The 23389-nt window shown below is 27.7% G+C and overlaps 1 protein-coding gene across 1 annotated transcript; it reads right to left on the bottom strand.

Moving 5' to 3' along the window:
• Positions 1-4143: 4143 nt before the first annotated feature.
• Positions 4144-8370, bottom strand: LOC121232031 (probable serine/threonine-protein kinase At1g54610). The gene is made up of 7 exons (XM_041117364.1): positions 7755-8370; positions 7379-7663; positions 5972-6289; positions 5518-5745; positions 5269-5369; positions 5056-5179; positions 4144-4745 (listed from the first exon to the last, which is right to left on the bottom strand). Exons 1-7 carry the CDS (start codon positions 8124-8126, stop codon positions 4404-4406), a joined length of 1770 nt encoding a protein of 589 aa, XP_040973298.1. The 5' UTR covers positions 8127-8370; the 3' UTR covers positions 4144-4403.
• Positions 8371-23389: the final 15019 nt, after the last annotated feature.

Raw genomic sequence — 23389 nt, 5'->3', positions numbered from 1 at the left:
AAAAACCAAACCTCAACTACCCGTAGCTTGATTTCACACGGCGCATACAATGGCTGTTGGTGGCGCACACGTTGGAAGGAGAAAGAGGGGTTCGACGGCTTGAAGCTTGGATCTCTTCTTTCTTTCTTTGTTTGCTGCTGGAGACTTGTTTGTTTGGGGGGGTTTAGTATTAAAAAAATTTATTTTAGTTAATGGGTTGGTTTATGTAAGGTTTGATAGGTTAAATTTAGTTTGGGTTAATTAGTGGGTTGGGTGATATGTTAAGTTAGTGGGTTGGGTTGGTTGTGTTGGGTTTATTAAGTTAGTGAGTTGGATTGGTTTGTATTATTATTATTATTATTATTATTATTATTATTATTTTAAATTAGTGAGTTGGGTTTAGTTTGGTTTGAAATATTAAGTTAGTTGGGTGGGAATTATTTTGTAATATAGGCTGAAATGATTTGAATCTTTTATCCTTATGTGAATTTTATTTGGGCCATGTAAAAATTTGGTCTAAAAAAAAAATTTTAAATAGTCGGGTCAACCCGACTTTATTTGCGGCAATCTGATTCAATGACGATCACCAACAAAGGCCCATTTCAACAACTTGAGGAGAAAAGAGATTAATTTCAGTAACCCATAATATTAGACTTTGGTATATTCTTACCCTTTTTATTATTATTTACTCATTCCGAATTTAATATATATTTTAGATCACATATTATTACAACATTATTATTAGTTTTCTTTTTATTATTTTAGAAATGTTTTTATTTTCTTCTAATTAATTTCAATAAATAAGGCAACATATCGATTTAACATAAGGTCGTTGATTTCATCGCTATGTTGGGTGAATATCATTGGTTCGTGTTAAAATGGGACGTCCTTTTAAAAAAAATTTAAAAATTTAAAAATTCTCGTGTTTTGAAATAGGATATTTATTTTTGTGATTATTGGTAAGTGATCAAATTTTATTTTTAAAATGCAGATGAGGATATGTAATTTGTCCAAATTCTAGTGTTGTAAACTTTTCGTGTTTCCAAAATTTTTCGTGTTTTTTTTCTAAAAAAAAATTCAGGTTTCAAAAATTTTCGTGTTTTCAAAATTTTCGTGTTTTAAAAATTCTCATTTTTCAATTGGATCATGATTAAATATTAAATTGAATTCGTTCTTTGAAATTAAAGTCAACGCGTGTTTAACAAGATACCAATTTTGGGCGTCGCGAGGGTGCTATACCTTCCTCGTGCGTAACCGACTCCCGAACCCTATTTTTCTCTGGATTTTCGCGTAGACCCAAATTTGGCCTTCATTTTTGTTCAAATAAATTTTCTTTTCAAAAAAGATGATTTATTAGGTGTCCGATCACACCTAGAAAAAAGGATTAGTGGCAACTCCCCTTTTTAATAAAATCGAAAGTCGGTTTTTCAAATTTCCAATAAATCACCTCAATTAGCGACGAAAGCGAAAATTTTTACGTCGCTACAGCTAGCGACTCCACTAGGGACCCCTTTTTGAGAGTCATGTCTGGAATTAAATTCGCGTTGTCAAAATTTTCAAAGTTCCTTGTTCAAATCAACATTTAGTTGTGATCCTCGAATGTTTGTTTTCAAAAAATGATGCATTCGCATTATGTTGTAAACGTTTTCCTAACTCGTTTTGTTCTTTTTGTTTTTCAGCTTTAAGTTTTATGGCTTTAGTTTTGTAGTTTTTTTAAATAAAACGTAAAGGTTTGTGAGTTTCTCCCACACACCGTGCGCTTGCATTTTGCATAACATGAGCTCTCTACTTGGGCCTCGTCCGTTTAAGTGAAAGTAAACGCTACGCCTTCGTGAGTTAACTCGTCCCTCCGTACAGGCTAGTGAATACTTTCGGGTTACATATGACTTATGCTTTCGTGAGTTAACTTGTCCCTCCGCATAGGCATAAGTAAATGTAACCCCTCGAATTGAACTCGAATTGAACTCTCTATTAAATTTTGCCTAGTTTTATCTTTACCTGAATTTTTCTATTCAAATTTATTTAAAGATAATTTTTAATTAAAACATATTTTTTAATGTTTTATTTTAATAGTTAAAATAATAAATTAATTAAGATAATTTTAAAAATTAAAATTAAGTTATATTTAATTTTCAAGTCTTTTAATTTAATAAAAAAATTCTAATTTAATGTATTATATTTTATAAATTAAGTTATGGTTAACTATTAAAATAAATTTCTTGTTAAAATTTGTTTTCAAATCATCAAAATCAATATTAGGTGGTAAATTTCAATTAAAAAAAATCAAAGTTGGTTGAAATATTCAATAAAATTCAAATTTTAGTGGCAAAATTCAATCACATTAAGTTAATTGACAAATTTACGTATATTCTCATAGTATAATGACAAATGTAAATTAAAATAAAGTTATAATGCTATTGTGGGTGCTCTCTAAAGGGGTAAACAAGATAAATAGTTACGAAATGTGCTCCATTCTCATGAATAGTGATCAAACTCCCGACCATAAGATAAAGTAGTTAATTTATTTTGTTTTTTTTTTGTGTTTGTAATATTTAGATGGTATAATGACATGATAGAATATCATTACAATGTTGTAACTTTTTTATATTGTAAAATTTTAAAACATATGAATTATGACATATAAACTAATGAAATCATGTAACTTTTTGTTAATATATGAATATTATGCTTGGATGTAAAACATAATTCTCAAATTATTTATTATTTTTTTAGCAATGAGTTATTTATTACTTCTAATATTTAATTATTTTTTATTGTAGAATAATTAAATTATTTGTTTCAGTAATGATATTTTAGCACGTTAAATATGTACTGTAGTTTAAAAATAATAAAGTTGATTATATATATTTTTACAGTATTATATATTTTGATTTTTTAATTTATATAATAATAATTATATTAAGAATGTTATTAAATTATATTTAATAATAATTATGTTAAAATATGGTTAAACTATTTATTATTTTTATTAAATTATTTTCAAGAATAATCTTATTAAAATTTAATAACAATAACAATAATCATCTATCTTAAAAAAAATTCTACTAAGGGTATTCTGGTTATTTTAGTTTTTTTCCTTATGCTATTACAACATCATTCCATTCAACCAAACACAAGAATGCTATTACAGTTCTATTCCATTCCATTCAACCAAACAGTTGAATTACTTATTACAGCTCTATTCAATTACAGCCCTATTCCATTACAGTAAACTAATCGCACCCTAAAAGTTTGTTCTGGCTTCGCCCCTGCAACCAAGAAACACTTACGAAACCATTAAAAAGAAACAAACAAAAACAATATAACCTTGATAGTATGAAGTTCCATCTCATCTTGAGAACATATCAAGTAAACATCCCTTAACACTCCACAACCCATGCTCTTCCAAGGGTGAAGCCAATAAATCCTTGATCGAAATCAAGGAGGCAAAGCACCAACATCACGCAATTTTGGTGAAATCTACCAAGAGGTTTCATTAACATAACTCGATTATTTGGATTTGGTTTATCCATTCTAATTTGTTCAAATTTAATTTTTATAATTTTTGAATTTTACAATTTCAATATTGACACTAACAACGAATTGATAGATTTTGCAAAAAAAAAACTATAATGAAAGTTGAAATTAAATCTATGTAAAAAAAAAACTTAAAATGCATGTCCCACGTTAATGGAGCATAAAATATCACAGTTGAATGGTTAAAATATTAATTGTATAAAAAATTACAAAATAATAACTTAAATTTACATAAGTGTAAATAAATCTCTTCCCTTTTAATTATACAAAACATTGTGAATGTAATTAATGTTCTGGTTAATTAAATAAAACAATACAAAAGTTGTAATAATTTGTATAATCAAATAACGAATCTACTTGCCATGTAGAAAAATTTTACATACTAATATTTTATGTTATATTTCATTAACGTAATTATACATGTCAAATTTTTGTTTTATATAAAAAAATTCAAATAATTAAATAAATATATATTAATGATTAAACTATTAAAATATTAATCGTAGTTTAATTAAAAAATCCCTCCCTTTGATTTTTTCTTTTTTATAATTGTCTAATTATAAAATCCATTAAAAGAGTAATAATAATGTATAATTGAATAGCATTGTGTAAAGCTAACCCTAAAACTTGAAGCAATTAATTTTAGATTTTTATTCAAAGCTGATGAAAATATTGAACATTTTGCATTGTCATCCAAAAGAACTGTACAACAAAAAGTGGGATTGCATAGGCAGATTATACACCAAATAATGTGGGATCTTGGCATGGATTATACACCAGATATTTATATGATCAGATACAAAATAGATGGGGGCAGAATAAATGGGAAAACCGCATTTTAAGTCCCTTAAAAAAAAGGTTTATAAACTTGGAAAACTATTCTAATTCTAGCTACGAATCACCTCAGACTTACCTCGGAACAGGAAATCCATCGATAGGCCTATCGAAGATGGTTTGAAACCGCGGATGAACTTTCTAGATGGAGCCCTTTGGGGGTCTTTATTGGTTTTCTTTCTTCTCGAAGAACCGATGACAGGTCCAGGATTTTTAGCAGATTCGGATGACTTAGAGTTGAAAATTGATGAGCCAAAAGTAGTGTCAGTTGCGGAAAAAGATAGAGGCCCTTTATGTGAAGCATCTAATGGATGCCCAACAGCTCCATCTTGATGGGGAGGTGGGAATTTCTCACTCTTGCTTTTTGCATTTGTTTGTGTCATTACTCTCCATTTCTGGAAAAAGAAAACCAATCAAACAAACAAGTATCGGCATTAAACCCAAAAGTGACCGAACCGTGGCCAAAATGGTCGAAAAATGTGATCAAACAAACATAATACTCAAGAAAGGTATTTTAAAATTCAGCCTTAACTAACAAAGCCAAGCACTTAAAGCTAATATTCGTAATTGGAATAATTTAGATGGCAATTAATATGCAGCAGCTCGGAAACTTCGTTCATGAGAAATTCTCAAAATCAAGTGAAATGAACATAAAATGGTAAAAGCATTATTAAAAGAATATGAAGAGAAAAGTGTCTCACTTACATCTAAGTTTGCTTGAATCTCTGCATTTGCTTCGGGGGCAGGAACTGCTCGATTAGCACGTTCACTAACTTTAACTTTCCTAGCACCATCAACTGCATTAACCTTGCTGGCTAGACCTCTTTGCCTATGTGTGAAAAATGCATGTCAGCTACCAGAATATAGCCAAACTACAAAATGAAAACAAAAGGTGGAAAAAAGAGAAAGATGGCTAACCTTCTGGCTTGTTCGTCTCTCAATTTTACATCCATTTCTTTGCTCGGGGGATACTTCGGTAAACTTGACGGCTCACAAGCATATGGTTCAGTGGTAAAGAACTGCAGACAGGAAATGAAATAATTAAACATGGAATGCTCAACATAAATCAATAAAGCTATTTTGAAATATATATAAGTAAGGATCATAGGTAAAACATGAATATTGGTTTTTCTCGAGAGATGCATTAACAAAGCTGATACAACTCACTTCGCTGTTAAGGGCTGCAGTGGCAGTACTTCGTTCTTCAGGGTCTATTGAAAGAAGAGTTTCAATAAGAGGTAAAGAAGAAGGTGGAAAATCCTTGAAAGTGTCAGCTATACAGCGTTTGTATGGCTGCTGTGGCTTAAAGAGCGTTGCATTTGGCAATTTGGATTTCTTCCAATATTGCTCAGAAGGGGATCCACATAACTTGAATATCTTATGCAGTTGTTCAACCTAAGCAAGCGAAAAAAATGTGATGTCAATCTCCAAGATCATTCAGTATTGGCTTATTAAGCCTTGACCAATGTCCAATGCCATCACCAACAATAGTTTCAAGGTTGAGCATAATGTGTTTTAAGCATCTAAAACTCAAACCCATATGGGCCACTAATGACCATATGCATTAATATAACATACACTAAGTATGAGCAGATCAATAAAAGAGAGACAAATTTTATACCTCTGTCCTTCCTGGCATTATTGGCTTCCCAGAAATTAGCTCAGCCAAAATGCACCCAGCACTCCAGAGGTCAACCCCAACACCGTAATAAGTTGCCCCAAGAAGTAGTTCAGGTGGACGATACCAAAGTGTAACCACTCGACTAGTCAAGGGTTTCTTCTGCTCAGGATCATAAAAGGTAGCCAGCCCGAAATCAGCAATTTTTAAAATCCCTTCATTGTCAATAAGAAGATTAGAACCCTTGATATCACGATGCAAAACACCTTGGTTGTGGCAATGCTCTAACCCAGAAAGTAACTGCTTCATATAACACTTTACCTGCCCAAGAAAAGAAACATCAAAACAAATCAATCTTCTAAATATTTCACTTCTTCAGCAATGTAAAACCTCATTTAACTAGCATTTAACTATTTCTAACAATTGCAAGTGCACAATATCACAAGCCATAACCAGCATTTAACTATTTCTAATCACAAACTAACGCCATTTCTCGGCACTTTTTCTACATTGTGCAACAATTATCTAATTTCAGCAATGAACCAGCCTTCTAAAGCAAACAACCAACTATTACAAACCAAGGAATTCAGCTTCAAAAAGGTGGCAAATCACCATGTTGGAGTAACATCAAACACAGTTGTAACCTTGTACGATGTGAATCATTGTTGTAAATATATTAAAAAACCTATATTAGGAATCGATTAACTTTTGAAAAGTAGGATCTTTTCTTTAACCATCTTGTCATTTCTCATTCATTCCATCTAGAAACTGTCAAAACAAAAGGTATAATTCAAAAGAACTGTAAAACCAACTACAAAAATTGAAGTGAAGCACGAAATTTCCATGAATTTGCATACACTCTCAAAAAGGGTATAAAAACAAAAATATCTTAAAAAAGCTCAACAGACAAAATTGAATGTCAAAACCACTAGCTATGGGACCCAAGTAGTAAGCTAAAATACTTGAGAGTAACATCAAAAGCCCATATATAAGTAAAAGTACCATGGAGGCTCTTGTACTAGGAGTTGGATTGCATTTTAGCCCTCCTACTCAAAAAATAGGCAAATTAATCCGTGTATATTAGATCAAAAAGTAAACTGGTCTTTCTATTAAAATTTCCATCTATTTCTATTGTTAAAAACTGGTTCGTGTAGGTGGAACTGTCTAATTATTCCTTTCGCTAAGCTAGTTTTTAAAACTAGAAATGGATGAAATTTTTAATAGGAAGGACCAATTCCTCAATGGCACTAGTAAGGGCCTCCATGGCACTTTTACCCATATATATTCATAAAATTCTCAATTAGACAAGCAAAATAGGGAAAGAACCCATACCAAGTAATCAATATTTAACAGTAAAATCAAGCTATAATCAGCAAAAACTAACAACCCAATTTATGAAAGAATGGGTACCTGAGGCTCAGTGAACTTGATTCCATGGCAAGCAGCAAGGCCAGCAAGATCATGCTCCATGTATTCAAATATCAAGTAAAGACTAGATGACATTCTTGAAGTAACTAAGCCTTCAAGCTTAATTACATTTGGATGATTAAGTTTCCTTAATACAAGTATCTCTCTTGCCATGAACTTTACACTCTCTGGTTCTAAATTATCAAATCTAACCTTCTTTAAAGCCACTATTTTCCCTGTTAATAGATCCCTAGCTTTGTACACATTGCTGTAAGTCCCTTGTCCAATCTTTCAATTCAATAAAAGGAAAAAAGAAAAACCCAGATTGTTAAAATGATTATAATGAAAGGAAGCTTTTTAAATTAAGTTCAAAAGATACCTTGTCAAGCTTTTCAAATGTATTGGCACGTCTTGGGGTCCAATCACGGATGGCTTCACCAGCTACAGCCATCAACCACGACGGCCACCCTTGTTGGTTAAGGTCTGATGGTGTCCGTCGTCTCTCCGGTGCCGGAATGCTCACCGGGAAATCACCAGTATGTCTAGCTTTTTGCTTCGGTTGCTTCGGTCTCTCCTTCTCTTCAACATCCACAACTGGGTCCACAGCATTAACGACTGAGATTTCAGTAGATGGTTCACCACAGCTCCGGCGACGATGAGTACGTGGATGACGTGGTGAAGCTACGGTTTTGCTCCGCCGCCGGCGATCTGAAGACGGTGGGTGTGATTGCTTCCCGAAGACACAACCCATTCCTCTCAAAACAAATGCATTAGGGATAATAATAATGTATTCCGATTAACCGGAAAACCACTAGCGGTTTTGTGGCAAAAACGAAAGCCGGAAACTTTTAAAACGGCGACGTTTTTGAAACCTTGAGGGGAATTTTACAGAGGAAAAAAATGAAGAAGAAAAGAGGAGACCGCGCGAAGAACAGCAAAGATAGCTTTAGATTTAGCCTTAGCTTAACTGAGACACTGAAGCAAGTGAGATTTGTAATATAAGATAGGGCACTGACTTTTGAAAAACTACGTAATTGCCATGCAATGGTAAAAGAGTGTGACATCATGACTTTGGGAAAGTCAAAACAAACCACGTAAACTAAAGTAAAATAATTCAATAATTTTATTAACTCATAAAGAATTATTCTTTCAAAAAATATAATAATAAATTTTTTTCCAATTAAACTTATCAATTAGGTGAATGATGGGAATTCTGGATTAATTCATATATCAGTTTTGGTAGGACCAATTTATCATTATATAGTTCTTTCCATAAAAGTATTATACCTTTCTCTACTACATTATATTAAAAAATAAGTTAGTTTTTTTTTTAACAATTTATCCATTTATATTATTAAAAATTGATGTGATTAATAGAATAATTAGACAATAACACGTAGTATGTTTTGTGTGTCTCATGCTGACGTACAATACTAATTTTTAATAACATAAATTAATGTATTTTTAATAAAAAAATTAATTTACTTTCTGATCAAATGTATAATGACTAATTTACATATTTTTTAATAGAGGAGATAAAATTAATATATAAATACCTCTATGGTACTTTTTCTCAATCTTTACAACTCAAACCCTCAATAAGGATAATATGATGAACACCCGTGACCAATAAATCAAATATTAATATTCAATTTTTTTTTATAATTTCAATTTAATTTTTTTTTGTTTGTTGTTTTATAGGTTCCCAATCATTTTATAATTTTTGTCAGTTTAGGTTTGAATTGTCTAGGGCTCCATTTGTCTTTGTGTTGGAGTTAATTTTAAGATTTAAGTTTGGATTGTTAACCTTTTATAATTAAATTAAGTTAAATTGAGTTTAAATTCTTATTAATAAGATTCAATTTTTAAGGTAGAATTATAATTATAGAACTATTAAAAATAATTAGGGTAAATTACAGGTAAGGTCACCCAACCATTAATAAATTTACATTTTGGATACTTCCTTTTTAAAAGTAATAATTTGATCACTAAACTTTTCAAGAATTACGAGTTGGTGTTTGGCCTGTTAACTTTGTAATGGAAGTTAGACGTGGTCATGAACTCACTATTCATCATTAGGTAAACTATAATTAAGATCACTCAACTACTAGTAAGTTTACACTTTAATCATTCAATTTCAAACAAAAAATAAAAGTTATAAATTAACTGCTAGACTATTTGAAAGTTTTAGGGACTTCCTTCACATGTGTATTCCAGTAATCTCGTCACCATCCGATCACCTCCAATAAAAACATTCATTGAAACAAAGCTTTTTCTTTCCTATTTCAACTTTAGAGTTTAATTTTCTTTGAAATAGCGTTAAACTTCGTTAATTTAAACTTGAAACCCTAACAAAAAAGCTCTTTAATCTTTGTCCTTTGTCATCGAATAACCATTTCACTTTAATATATTCCTCTTCTTAGTAAGACATTCTCCTTGGCCTTTTAAGATTAAACTTTAGCCGCCTAAAATACTCTAACTAACTCATGGATGAATATAATATGTTTGAGTCTCGTTTTTTTGTTTTTAATATTTTTATTCCCTTTCATTGGTTTTATTTTGTCCCTTTGTTTTTTAAGCCTTGTTTGGGGATCATTGAAACAAGAGGCTTTTTTTCCTTTTCTTATTTGCTTTTTATCTGTATTTTTATTTTCTTTAATTATGATTATAGTAATATTTAGTTGTTGATTCGAGGTAAGGGTGGGTTCATTGAATATTTTCTTAGGTCATGGTTTTGATCAAATGGACAATGGTAAATAGGTTAAGTTAAAAATGAAAGGTTGCTAAGTTAATTGAGTTAAAGGAAGAGTATGGGATTAATAGCAGCTTTGCTAAGTTTTGAAACTTGAGATGTTGATACTATCTCAATTATCATGTTGAGGAAGAAAGATACAAAGATTAAAAACTAATCGTAAAACTTGTAAATTTACATTGATAAATCTATATTTCTTTTAAAATTGATTGGTCAAATATAAATTTATTAATAAATGAGTCACTCGCCTCAACTTCTCATTAAAATTTACATTCACATTTTCCAAGAAAATGGACATGAAAATTAGAAGGGAAAAAGAAGCAAATAATAATGTGTAATGAAAAAATGAGCAGACCTACCACACTGAAACGCATTAAAGATGGTATGATTTGCATTTATTGTGAGACAATGAAAGTCACAGTGTCAGCCATGGTCATGGGATGCCATGGCACCACTCCCACCATTTGTTTTTATTACGTCCCTTCAATATTTCCAAATTCATGACTGGGATCGGATCTTCATCACATTTATTTTTATTTTATAAAATTTTAACATCACTTAATTAAATTAATATATGTGATATATTTATTGTTTTTATATAAGGGTTAATACAGCACCACAACCCCTGTTATATTAAAATTGAAAAAGACTGCAGACATCTTTTTATCAAAAATAATCTTATATCAACTAATAGTTTAATTTTTTTTCCTTTTTGGCAAAAAACAATTTTAATTTTCATTAAATAAAATATATTGAATAAAGAAAATAGATTTTAGATTTAATGAAATTTGAACTCCACATCACTCCTCTTTTTGTGCTTTCTTCTCCCTTTAGTTCAAATTAGTGCATATTTAGAATTACACAAGATATGAGTGTATTTAGAATTAAATTTCTATTCGAATCGATTATACCACCAATTTATTGGTTTAATGGATTTAATTAAATTTATTAAATATTAAAAAATTCCATTTAACTATTAATTTAATCTATTTTTTAACTAATCCAATCAGTTTCTAATAATTTTCAATTCAATTGATTTAAAAAAAATTCCTCAAATCGATATTCTTAACTCAATCAGTCTAATTCAACCATCATTAAATTTGAGTCCAATGGTTTAAGCTTTTGTTTTAAATTTCAGGGGGTTTAGTTGGGTTTCAAAATAAACCATTTCTACATCATAATAATACGCATACTTATGCAACTATGCACTTAATTTAAACAAGTAATTACATTACTAAGCATAATCATAATGATAAGTTAGGAAAGCACTAATATAATAAAAGTCAAGAATGTTATAGTCTCAAAAAATTCACACAAATTAATTAGTATCATCAACAATGAATTTTCATGTCCGTGTTTAGCTACTAATTAGTAAATAATAATATTTTTTTAATAATCTTATTATATATTTTGATTATATCTATTTTTTAATAATATTAAAAATTATTCATAATCTCTTCTCAACTTATAAATAATAAGATAATATGTTTCAGCGTAAATTCTCATCTTTCTATATTTACAACAATAATCATACCGATTAAGTCATATAAAAGTAATTAAATGAGGTGAACTTTTCACTTACCAATATTTTTTACGGACTTTACCTGCCCACATTAATAACGTGCACTTCCTTTTATACCCTTTCTGTCATTTTCAATTCAACTTTGAATTTTCCATCATTTTCTTATCAACGTTTTTATCCCCTTTGTTGCCTCTCCATGCCCTCTCTTTTTCTTGATCTGCACTTCTTTTTAGTGTAAACGGCAAGGTCAAACTCGGAAAAACCTAAAGATTAAACATCACAGGCAACGGTGTGCACAACACTACTAAGATCATCTAGTAGCAAATTGTAGATACTCACAGGTGGTTGCTCAATTTTATGAAGATGGAAATCATAGGATTTCACAATTTTTGCCATGCAAGCCCTAAAAATGAAAATTTTTAACTTGTTGTTTTTAAATTTATAAAATTTTAAGTAAATATATGTTAAAATTATAGTTTGGTTCTCAAAAATGAAAAACTTTTAATTTATAGTCCTATAAATTATAAAGATATATGTCAATAAATTATGAAATTATATTTTAACTCCCATAAAAGTTATATAACTTAATCTTAATCTTTTAAAAAAATTCCAACTTCACTTCTATCTGTGACCTTTTTCGTCTCTCTAAACATGTGTTTAAATTTGACTTGACCATTTGTTGTTGCCCATGATGAGATCTATGGTCGTAGAGCACTTAATTTGCACTTCTAATAATTCACATGTTTTTTTATACAATATTGAAGTAGGGATTGAGGTAATATGATTTGTACTTAGTGTAAAATGGATGTATGCTAAGGATTTGACCACCACTCCATAGAAGTCAAGAGTTTATAATAACTCGTATGCTTGTTCTGTTAATTTATGCATGAAAAAATATCTTTTCGGTCCCTCTCAATTTTAATATTGAGCAAATTGGTTCCTCTAAAAAAAATCAATAAATATTAGTCTTTGACATTTTTGAAAGTGGGTAAGTAAGAGCAACTAATCACAATGCTATTTTGTTTTCGGCCAATTGTACTTATTTTTTATTAGTATAATAACAAATTTAACTTTCAAAGTTTATACATTCTGTTAATTTGGTCTTGGTTTTAAAAATTTAGCCCGCAACATTTACACATTCGATAAATTGAGTCTTGATTTAACAAATTTAGTACTCAACACTTATACATTATGTTAATATTTACACAAAATATATAAACATAAAAGGATAATAATATTTTATTTTACTTTTGAATTATTTGAGGAAATTTAAATTATTATTTATATTAATTTTAAATAATTACAATATTAAGGGAGGAAAATGATGATGAAATTTAAACCTATATTATCTAAATGGTAGACAAAAATTCTAATCACTATTCCGAATAATGTATCAATTCTAAATAACGAATAAGGTAGCCATTTAAACATACCATTTTTTTAATGTTTTTTAATGTCAATTACTTGTATTAATTTTAATACATGTCAAAAAGTAGTTGTATATATGATCTGAAAGGTAATCTGGCGACTTCTACCATTGAAAATATGAAGAAAATTACAAGGCACAATCAAGACAGATTGACTTTCATTGCTATTTGTTGTAATATAAATACTTTTCCTTATATATGTGTGTAGTGTTCCATTTCAAACAACTTGTTTTTGTACATTTTAGTTTTTGATGTAGAGGTGTTGATGGGCAATCAAATTAAATTCACGTCATATTAATACTTTTTAAACATAGAAAACGGATTGAGCTAGACTCGAGTCTTGAATGTTTGAGGTGGAGCTCAACTCATATTTTAAACAGGCTCTCAAATTCCATGTAGACCTTCGAGTTTGGACAGGTTACTTATTCCATGAACATGTCTAGTTTAATGGTGATGACTTGACATTAAATCAAATATTAAATCAAATTAAAAAGCTAAACAACAATTTTGAAGAATGAGAAAAGATAAAAAAAAAATTAAATTTGCTTCTACCCTAAATTTGTGGCTAGCATGGATCAAACTACAAATAATTTAAACACAACAATTATAAAAAAGAACATCAAACACAATTCCAATGGTAAAAATAAAAATCAATTTATTACCTCTACTCAAGTCTTGAAAACTATTGTTTCGTTCTGATAAGCGGTAAAATTAAACATGGAAGGACGAAAGCATTAGGTTTTTAAAAATATAAAAACTAAAACGTTGCTACTAAAAATAAAGGGACTAGAATGAACTTTTATGGTATGATTTGAGGCAGTCAGAGTTGGTTGGTGAAAATTGAAGTGGTAATGACTGAGAAAGGCATTGAAATATTGCTAGCTACTTCGGTACCGACTTTTCATTTAAATGGTCAGCTTAGCAACCTAGAGGACAGTGTGCAATAGGCATTTGGAAATTCTATCTTTTATAAAAATTAATATCTTTATTATTAAATAAATTAATTTAATCTTTATATTATTAAAAATTTAAATAAATCTAAATTTTAATAAATTTAATATTTACCAAATACAAATTTTTTAAAATTATTTTTTCGATTGTAGTTGTATTCTAAACAAAAAATATTATTTATTAAACTATAAATATTTTAAATATATTAACTCTACTAAATAATAAATGACATTTTTATACAGTAGATGTTAACTCTATTTTAATTTAGCTTTATTTGATTCTTTTTAATAGTACAAAAATTTAATTGGTCTATTTAATAATAGAGTGACTAATTTAATACCATTCCTCCAATATAGAGGCTTCTTGAGTGTATTTCCTATAAAATTGGTATATATATATATATATGAATTTAAAGGTTATTTGGCCACCTTTACCATTGAAATGTGAAGAAAATTACAAGCCAAAATAAAGACTGATTGACTTTTGTTGCCTTTGGCTATCTCTGCTATTGAAAAATATGAGGAATAATGTTCAATTTCAAAGAATTTGAGCCAGTAAATGGAGTTATATAGCTTTTGACTAATCCTCACTTTGGTTGGCGATATTGTGAGAAATGCGTAGAAATATTGCTACCTGCTTCGACATTGACTTTTCATTTAAGTAACAGATGCAAAGTTATACTTTTAAATGATGATTAAAGATGTCAATTGGGGAAATCAAAAAATTGTTTTAGGAGAAGTCAGAGATGAATTATAAATTTGAGGTTAAAATGTAAATTTATTATATTAATTTGTAATTTTTAAAATTTTGAAGGGGTTATAAGCTAATTTTTCCATTAGAGGGACCAAGGCCGTCACCTACAATCTGTCTATGCCGATATGTATTTAGGGGTGAGTATCTAATCAAATAGAGTGAAAAATATTGAATTACTCGAGTTGACGAGTTTTATTTTTTCGGTTTAACTCAATTTGATTTTTTTCCAAATAGAGTCGAGTAAATGAGATTCATGTCGAGCTGAATAAATTTTGAGTTAAGTTAAAAAAATTAAACCGGTCATAAATCTTGTTGACAATATGACTAAATTTCAAGCTAAATAACATAAATATCATGTATATTTGAAATCTCTTTTAAAACAAATTAAGAGGGAAAAAAAACTAGATACTTAGTTGGATAAACATGATTTGATAATTTACTTGTTTAAGTTGTAAAATTTATCATTTTGATTTTTTTAAAATATTTTTAGTAACTTTTTAATAATTCTTAATTTTTTGAATATAAATATTTATAAAATTTTGGAAAAATTATTTTATAAATATATTGAATTCTTTTGTAACTTTTTAGAGGGACCAATTTGCATATTTTCAAAACTATCTAGGATATAAAGGATATTTACATCAATTGGTTATTCAAATTGTTCAAATTATTAGTGTTGCAAAATTCAACTAAACTAGAACTCGAAAACCTAAATTACTCATTTGATTTTATTCAAAAAACCGAATAATTTGATTCAACTAATTTGCAATTAGAAAATATTTCGGATCAAATCAAATTTTACTCACCATTAATTATAATGGAATAAAAATAGACACAAAAGTAATGGATGGAAGCCAAACCCAATAAAATAATATGAATCCATTAGATTCTTTTCAGCTATAGGCAGGATGAAGTTGGCAAAGGTTTTCTTTTAGTTAAAATATGTTGTTAGCTCCTATCGTTTGATAAATTTGAGATTTAATTATTATACTTAAAAAGTCAAAGATTATGTCAATTTGTAATTCTGATTGAAGTGTCCTCATATGATGCGGCATTAATAGAAAATAAACATGTTAAATTAAAAAAGTTTAACAGAAACTACCCGATGATAATAACAATTGGACTATGATTTTTAAATTAAAAAAGTAATGATTAAATTTTTAAGTTTTGAGGTATAAAGACAAAATGTAAAATTTTGTACAAGTATAGAGATTAACAGCACATTTTAACCTTCTTTTTTCTTTCTTTCTTTGGAGTTCGTAATTAAGGTTAAAGTAAATTTATAATGGCATATTGTCATTTATGCTTAAGGTTTAGGTTTTTTTGTTTGGTTTAACTTTGGGTTGAGATCATTTTAAATTTTGAATTCATGTTATTTTAAATTTGAGCTGTTTTCAACTTAGAGTATTTTGAGTTTAAGTTAATTCGAATTTGAATTCAGATTAGATGAATTCAAATGGTTAACTTTCTATAATTAAATTGGATTAAATTGAGTTAGAATTGATTAATGAAATTTTCAAATTTATATTCAAATTGACAAATCTAATTTAAATTACTAAAAAAACCTACAGAATTATGAACTCAAAAAATGTCTTTCACTAATAATGAAAAGGATAGATTTATTCTAAAATATGGTCAATATCATTGGTGTCTGGTTTCTGAGCTTTCTAGGGTTGTCCAAAATTATTGATGGGAGTTTACATTAAATTATTGAAGTCTTAAATGTCTGGTGCGTAGCCCACATCCATGTCAAATATACAGCATTTTATGGGGGACCATTTTTCCCATTGTAAATCTCAGTTTCTTACACCATTTTCTCTGTTTGGTGCCACTGTTCTTTTTTTCAATATCCTTTCCCTATGCATATAAACAAAAATTACTTGCATTATCGACCTGCAATAATTTTACGATTATTTTGTAGGACAGTTTTCACTCTCCAAACTAATAATATTGTTTCGCAGACTATTTTAACAATCCTTGCATCAATAGATTTTGGTCCAGTAAATACAGTTTGCTATGCTAAAATTACCATTAAAATTTTTGTTTTAAGAGTCGGGTTGTATTTTATCTCTACTAAAAAATAAGCAAATTAATTATTGTACATTAGATTAAATAGCAAACTGGTCATTTATATTAAACATTCATCTATATTGTTAAAAACCGGCATGACTAACATAATAATCAAACAGTTATAAGTGACATGTCACGTGTACCTCATTCTGACACACACAGATCAATTTTTAATAGTAAAAATAGATAAAATTTTAACAGTGAGACCAATTTGCTCTTTGATCTAATGTATAATGACTTATTTACCTATTTTTTAAATAAAATAAGCAAAATTCAATATAACTCATAATACAAAAACCTCCACGATACTTTTACCGTTTGCTACATGTTACAACAGACAGCACCTATAGCTATTTATAGCCACTAATTAAGTAAATTATCAACTAAATTAATTAACTAAATTACCATTAAGGTAGTGTTTGAAAAGCTATCTAATAATTGAATTTTAATGTAATTACTTGTAATTACACAAGGGTGTCATGTTTGAGTAATCATTGTAATTGGCGAATCTTATTAAATTTGGTGTAATTAAAACACTCAATTATATTTTTCAATTCTTAGAAGAGGATGAGAATCAGAATAATTATACAAATAATTATACTCAAATCTTTTTTTTTTTAAAATTATACAGATAATCCACCATTCTCTTCTTTGTACTCCTCTCTTATTGTAAATTGTATCAACAACTTCTATTAAATTACTCTATACTACCTAAATAGACTTTAATTATTATTTAATTTACTCAATTTGAAATTAATATATCCATCATCAGTTAATAATAATTAATTATTTTATTGTAAATATTTTTCGAATAAATAAACAACTAATTACAAATTGTTTTTCATTCCCATGAATAGATTACGAAACTACTAATAATATTCGTTAGATTTGACAGCCATTGATAATGCTCACGCAATGCATATCTTTGTAAACTTGTTCCACTATTCCCTACAAGAAAAATAAGCCCATCGAGCTTTCCATTTGACTACTTTGTCTTTCCCTTTATAGTAGTAATAAACATTACAATAAGTTCGAACTTTTCTTTCCTCTCAACATGTGCTTACAAGGATATAAATTCTTTTAACGTTAAAATATGAGATTTAGTTTTTGTATTTTAAAAAATAAAAATTAAATTTTTTATTTTTTAATTTAAAAATTTTAGTCCAATCATTATTGCCGGTGATTTCTATTAAAATTTATCAACTTAACATGTTTATTTTTCATCAATCATATAATACATCACATGAGAGCAACTTGATCAACATACCAATTTGACAAGTTTTGATAGAAAATGTATACATTATAATTATTAGACTGAAATTTTCAATTCAAAACAATTGGAGGACTTACTTTCTAACTTTTGAAGTACATAGACTACATAGACTAAATCTCAAATGTTATCAAAGTATAGGGACTAACAACATATTTTAACTATTCTTTAATAGATAATTTAACTTGAAAATTTTAAGTAGGGTTAATGCACTATTTGGGGCGTGAATTTGGCAATTGTTACTCTATTGGAGTTTTAAACTCTTTTTTTTTAAGTTCATTCTTGGTATTTCCTTAAAAAATTTAGTCCCAAAAAAAGCTCAACCCTAATATGAGAAAATTATCAAGTTTAAGAATTAACTTGGATTAAAAAAAGTTTAGGCATAATGACTTATTTGACTCCCTAACTTTATGAAAAAAAATTATTTTAGCCATCCATTTAATTTTTCACCTTTTTAGCTCTTGAACTTGCACTTTTTATCAAATAACCTCAAAATAGATGGAAAAATTAATATTTGTTAATTTTGTTGATGTGACATACACATGGATTGTCATGTGGATGCCATGTCAGCAATTAATTAAATTTTTAAATTTAAAAAATATAAAATATTCTAAAAATTAAAATTATTAAAAATATATAAAAAAGTTTTTTTAATATTTTAAAATTAAAAAATAATTAATTGCTAATGTGGCATACACATGGATTGCTACATCAACAAAATTAACAAGCATCAACTTTTCTATCTATTTTTAGATGATTTGACAAAAAATACAAGTTTAAAAATTAAAAGAGACAAAAAATTAAATAGAGAACTAAAATAACATTTTTTGTAAAATTAAAGAATCAAATAAATAATTATACCAAAAGTTTAAACCAAATGTAGCATCAATTACCAAGTTTAAACAACATTAAACAAAAATGTTTTGGAATATATATACACATAGATATAATCATATACTCGTAGGTTTATTGTTTGAATATTGTAGGAAAAAGTATCTTCTTCTATTAAAAAATTGTCTAAGGTTTAATGCATAATTTGGTATTTAAATTTGACACTTTTTTTTTAAATGTGATATTTGTGTTATTATTTTGTCAAATCTAATACTTGTGTTTAATAAAAATTATATATTTTGGTACTTGTAAATTGGTATTAACATTTTAGTATTTAACTCATGTTGTAGAGTTAATTTGATGAAAATACATAATTAGCTAATAATATTAGCAATTAGCTTTCATAAAATTAGCACTAAAATTTACATTTCGAATTATATTTGACAAATTAAATGTAAAATTAAACAAATTTACAATTAATATTGAATTTATTCTATTAACAAAATCATGAAAAATTCAAACTTAATAATATTAGCAATTAATTTTCATCAAATAAACTCAGGAACTTGAATTAAACACTAAAAAGTTAACTTTCCACAATTACAAGTATCAAATTGAACCCAAAAATATAAGATATATACCATATTAGAAAAAAAAGTATCGAACTTAATTACCAAATGATATATTAAACCATTTCTTTAACGTTAGAAAGAAATCAACTATTACTTGTAAAAATTCATTATTGAATGATTTTGTATTATTTAAATGTCAAATTTGATATGTAATTATAATTTTTTTTTTCTAAAAATAAAATTGCGCAGCACCATTTTGGATTATGAGTATTTAGGAAGTTGTATGGAATAATTGGAGTAGGTCTCAAGGTTTGAAGGGTTTTTCAATGGGCTTAAAGGCGCCCATTTAAGTCTAAAAAGTGCAACCAAGAGTAGGATTCAGCCCACTCCCTTCAATCGGTTAATTAAAGTGGAACACATTAGGCTAAACTATTTAAAAGAGTGTTTTAAGGATCCACCAGTTGATCTGGAAATAAGTTGGGTATCAATTGGAGAAAGATATTAGATCGATTAAATTAAATAAAAAATCAATTGAACTTGTTTAAAAGTAAGTAATTAATGACAATCAATTACGACGTTATTATCTTTCAATTTTTATATTTTAAAATTATACTAGATTTATGACACACTCATGAGTCGTATGAATGAAATATGTAATAAATATATTTATTAAAAATTCATATAAAAATCAATTGATACTTTGGTTATAATAGTAAAGTTAAATGTTTATTATGTTTACTGTTTTGAGTTTAAATTTTATTAAGTTAATTTTATTATTAAGTTATTGTATAAAAAAGACAAAAAAACCTCATGAAAATATAACTTTGTTACATCCCTACCCGATTATCCATCTTATACCATTCGAGTAGTCACTCAATGAATGATGACTCGTGTACTTCTCACCCCAACATAAGTGACTGCCTATCCTTAACCATATGGTTAGATCCTCCTGCTATTAATGGGTACGCTTTCCTCAAGCGAGGATGAACCAAGAATCATGACTCTCTTATAAATACTTAAATGTATCACTATTGATTGTAGAAAGACTTCTCTCCTCTCCCAAAAACTCTAATACACTAAATTTCCTACAATTTATATTAAAAATATAATATAATATTTTTAGGATTAATCAATTGGAAAATAATTTAAATTGGTGAGTTAAACATACAAGCAAAGAGTTGGTTGAGACTTGAGCACCTTTTTTCTCTATTTATCAGTGAAGATGCTATTCTCTTTCACATGTCTTTAATCCAAATATCACAAACAAATACATATATCCATACACCTCAAAACGCTCCATCTTTTTCTTATCTCTAAGTTTGAACAGCTAAAGCACGCCTCCAATCCCCATCTGTTATGGCTTCTTCTTTTGTCACCATTGCTTGTTTATTGCTTCCTTTCTTTGAAGTCCCCATTCATAAATTTTTCAACATTTCGTATTTGAGTTTGTTATTTTTTTTTAAATATGATATATGTATTATTTTTTGATTCAATCTAGTATTTAGACAAAAGTTGTATAATTTGATATAATTAACCCTAAAATTAAAATTAAACATTAAAAAATTAACATTGTTGTCTTTAGGTATCAAAATATATAACTTTTTTTAAAGATAAAATACCCATTGAACTATAAAATAGCATATATACCACATTAAAAAAATATCAAACTTTAAATACTAAATTATGCATTAAGCCATTTAAAAGCTAGAATCCTATGGTAGGAATGAATAGCTTAATGCTAAAGTTCCTTAGGCACACAAGGTGAAAACGGGGGTAACAGGGCCCGGCCCCCAATAAAGTGAATTTTTTTTTATTTAGGTCTTTTAAAAATTATAAAGATATAGGATATTAAAATGGTGAAATTATATTTTTCTTATTATAAAATTACAATTTAATTTCGGTTCCCTAAATAATTTTTCTAGCTTCACCCCTGCACACAATTGCTTTATTTCTATGTCCAGGAAATGGAGCTGTCCATAGATTGTGAAGATTTATTCCATGTTTGGAAAGTTTTTAGACAGTATTAAACTTGAAAACTGAGTTTGAATTTCAATATTTTACATCCAAACTTGCTTCCATCTAACCATATTTTTTCAAATTTATAATACTTCATTTTTTAGTTAAAGTCTATTTCAAGTACTTGTACTATATCAGAACATTAATTTTAGGGTCTATTTGTTTGCATATACTAACCATTATTTTACGGTGTTTGTTTGGTGAAAAATGAATTACTAAATGAAATCATTCTCCAAAAAAAAAGGGTAAAATCAAGACTTTGTTAAGGAAAATGTCTTACCAAATTTTTTTCCGTAAGACATTTTTCAAACTGATAAGGCTCTATTCACAGTCTTCATTGTCGAAGAAACAAAAAGGGAAAGCTTTCAAAGCAACGAAGGGGAAGCTTTCTTCACTATCAAAGAAAATAATCCCTTATATTTTAATTCTATATTTTTTACGATTTAGTCCATGAAATCCAAATTTTTACTAGTCTACAATTTAATTCCTCAAAAAAAGATTTTTTTTATTCTATAGTTCAATCCTAAACCTCATTTTGTATAGTTTTGCAGAACATTCCCTTTTCAAAAATTTCCAAATTTTATAATTTAGTCCTAACAACTAAAATTGTCAAAATTTCCAAAAATTAGTCTTTGATATTTGAACAATTAAACTTTCATATTCTATTTTTCAAAATTGTAAATTCTCAAATAATGTAAATTAGTCCAAAAACTAAAGTTTTGATATCTTTACAATTTAACCCCTATAATTTTAAACTTTACTATTTTATACACAATTTTCCAAATTTTCATATTTCATAATCATATAATTTAATTACTACATCGATGTTTCAAATTTACTACTCAAACCCTTAGAATTTGAAGATTTACAAATTTTAGAATTTGATCCTTACTTCAATTTTTATCAAATTAAATTATTTGTCAACTTACTCATCCAAATAATATTCAAAATAAATATTTACCACTTTCAACTTAATTAAACATAAATTTATATTCCGAAATTTACAATTAAGCTTAATTAAATAAATTAAGATTAATTAAAACTAAAATATGATTAATTAAAATATAAATAAGCATTATGAAATAAACTCAATTAAACAATGAAAAGATAATAAAATCTCAAATGTATGTTTGTTTCATTGAAAACATCTCTTATGAAATATTTTTAGGAAATCAACCAAATGACAGAAAATATTTTACACAGATTTATCCGAACACCAAAAAATATTAGCTTTTCCAAAAAAGTAAATCATTTTCTAAAAATCATTTTCTGAGAACCATTTTCAGTGAAACAAATGGAACCTTAGTTTCTTTATTATTAAAAGGAACAATTTAACTCTTGTAATTTGAAAAGTTAACATTTTAATCCCTTGCACGTTAACTTTGTCATTAATGAAACGACATGGTTTAATGATGGTTAACATGACATTAAGTCAAATTAAAAAACTTACTGGTCTCGAAAACAAATGGCTGATGTCACTTATGGTGGCTATGTGAACAAAAAGTACAAATAATTTTAAGTATAAAAATTATGTAAAAGAATAAATAAAATAAAAAAACAATTAGCAAAATTAACGTGCAATAAGTAAATTGTCAAACTTTTCAAACATACAAGGATGAAAATAAAGGAACTAAAATGAACTTTAAGATATGATCCAGGGCTTGTATTAAACTTCAACTGTTATGTTTCTTATATTATTTAATTTATATTAAATAAAAATTAATGATTAAAAGGTTAATTATCAAATTTGCACATAAATTTTGATTTAATGTACAATTTGATAAATGAACATTAATTTAGTGTAATTATATACATGAACAATTTTATTATTGTTCATATGTATATATGAA

This window comes from Gossypium hirsutum, chromosome A07, assembly GCF_007990345.1.
Source record: "Gossypium hirsutum isolate 1008001.06 chromosome A07, Gossypium_hirsutum_v2.1, whole genome shotgun sequence".
In the NCBI taxonomy this organism is placed as follows: domain Eukaryota; kingdom Viridiplantae; phylum Streptophyta; class Magnoliopsida; order Malvales; family Malvaceae; genus Gossypium; species Gossypium hirsutum.
This window is presented reverse-complemented; position numbering and strand designations above follow the sequence as displayed.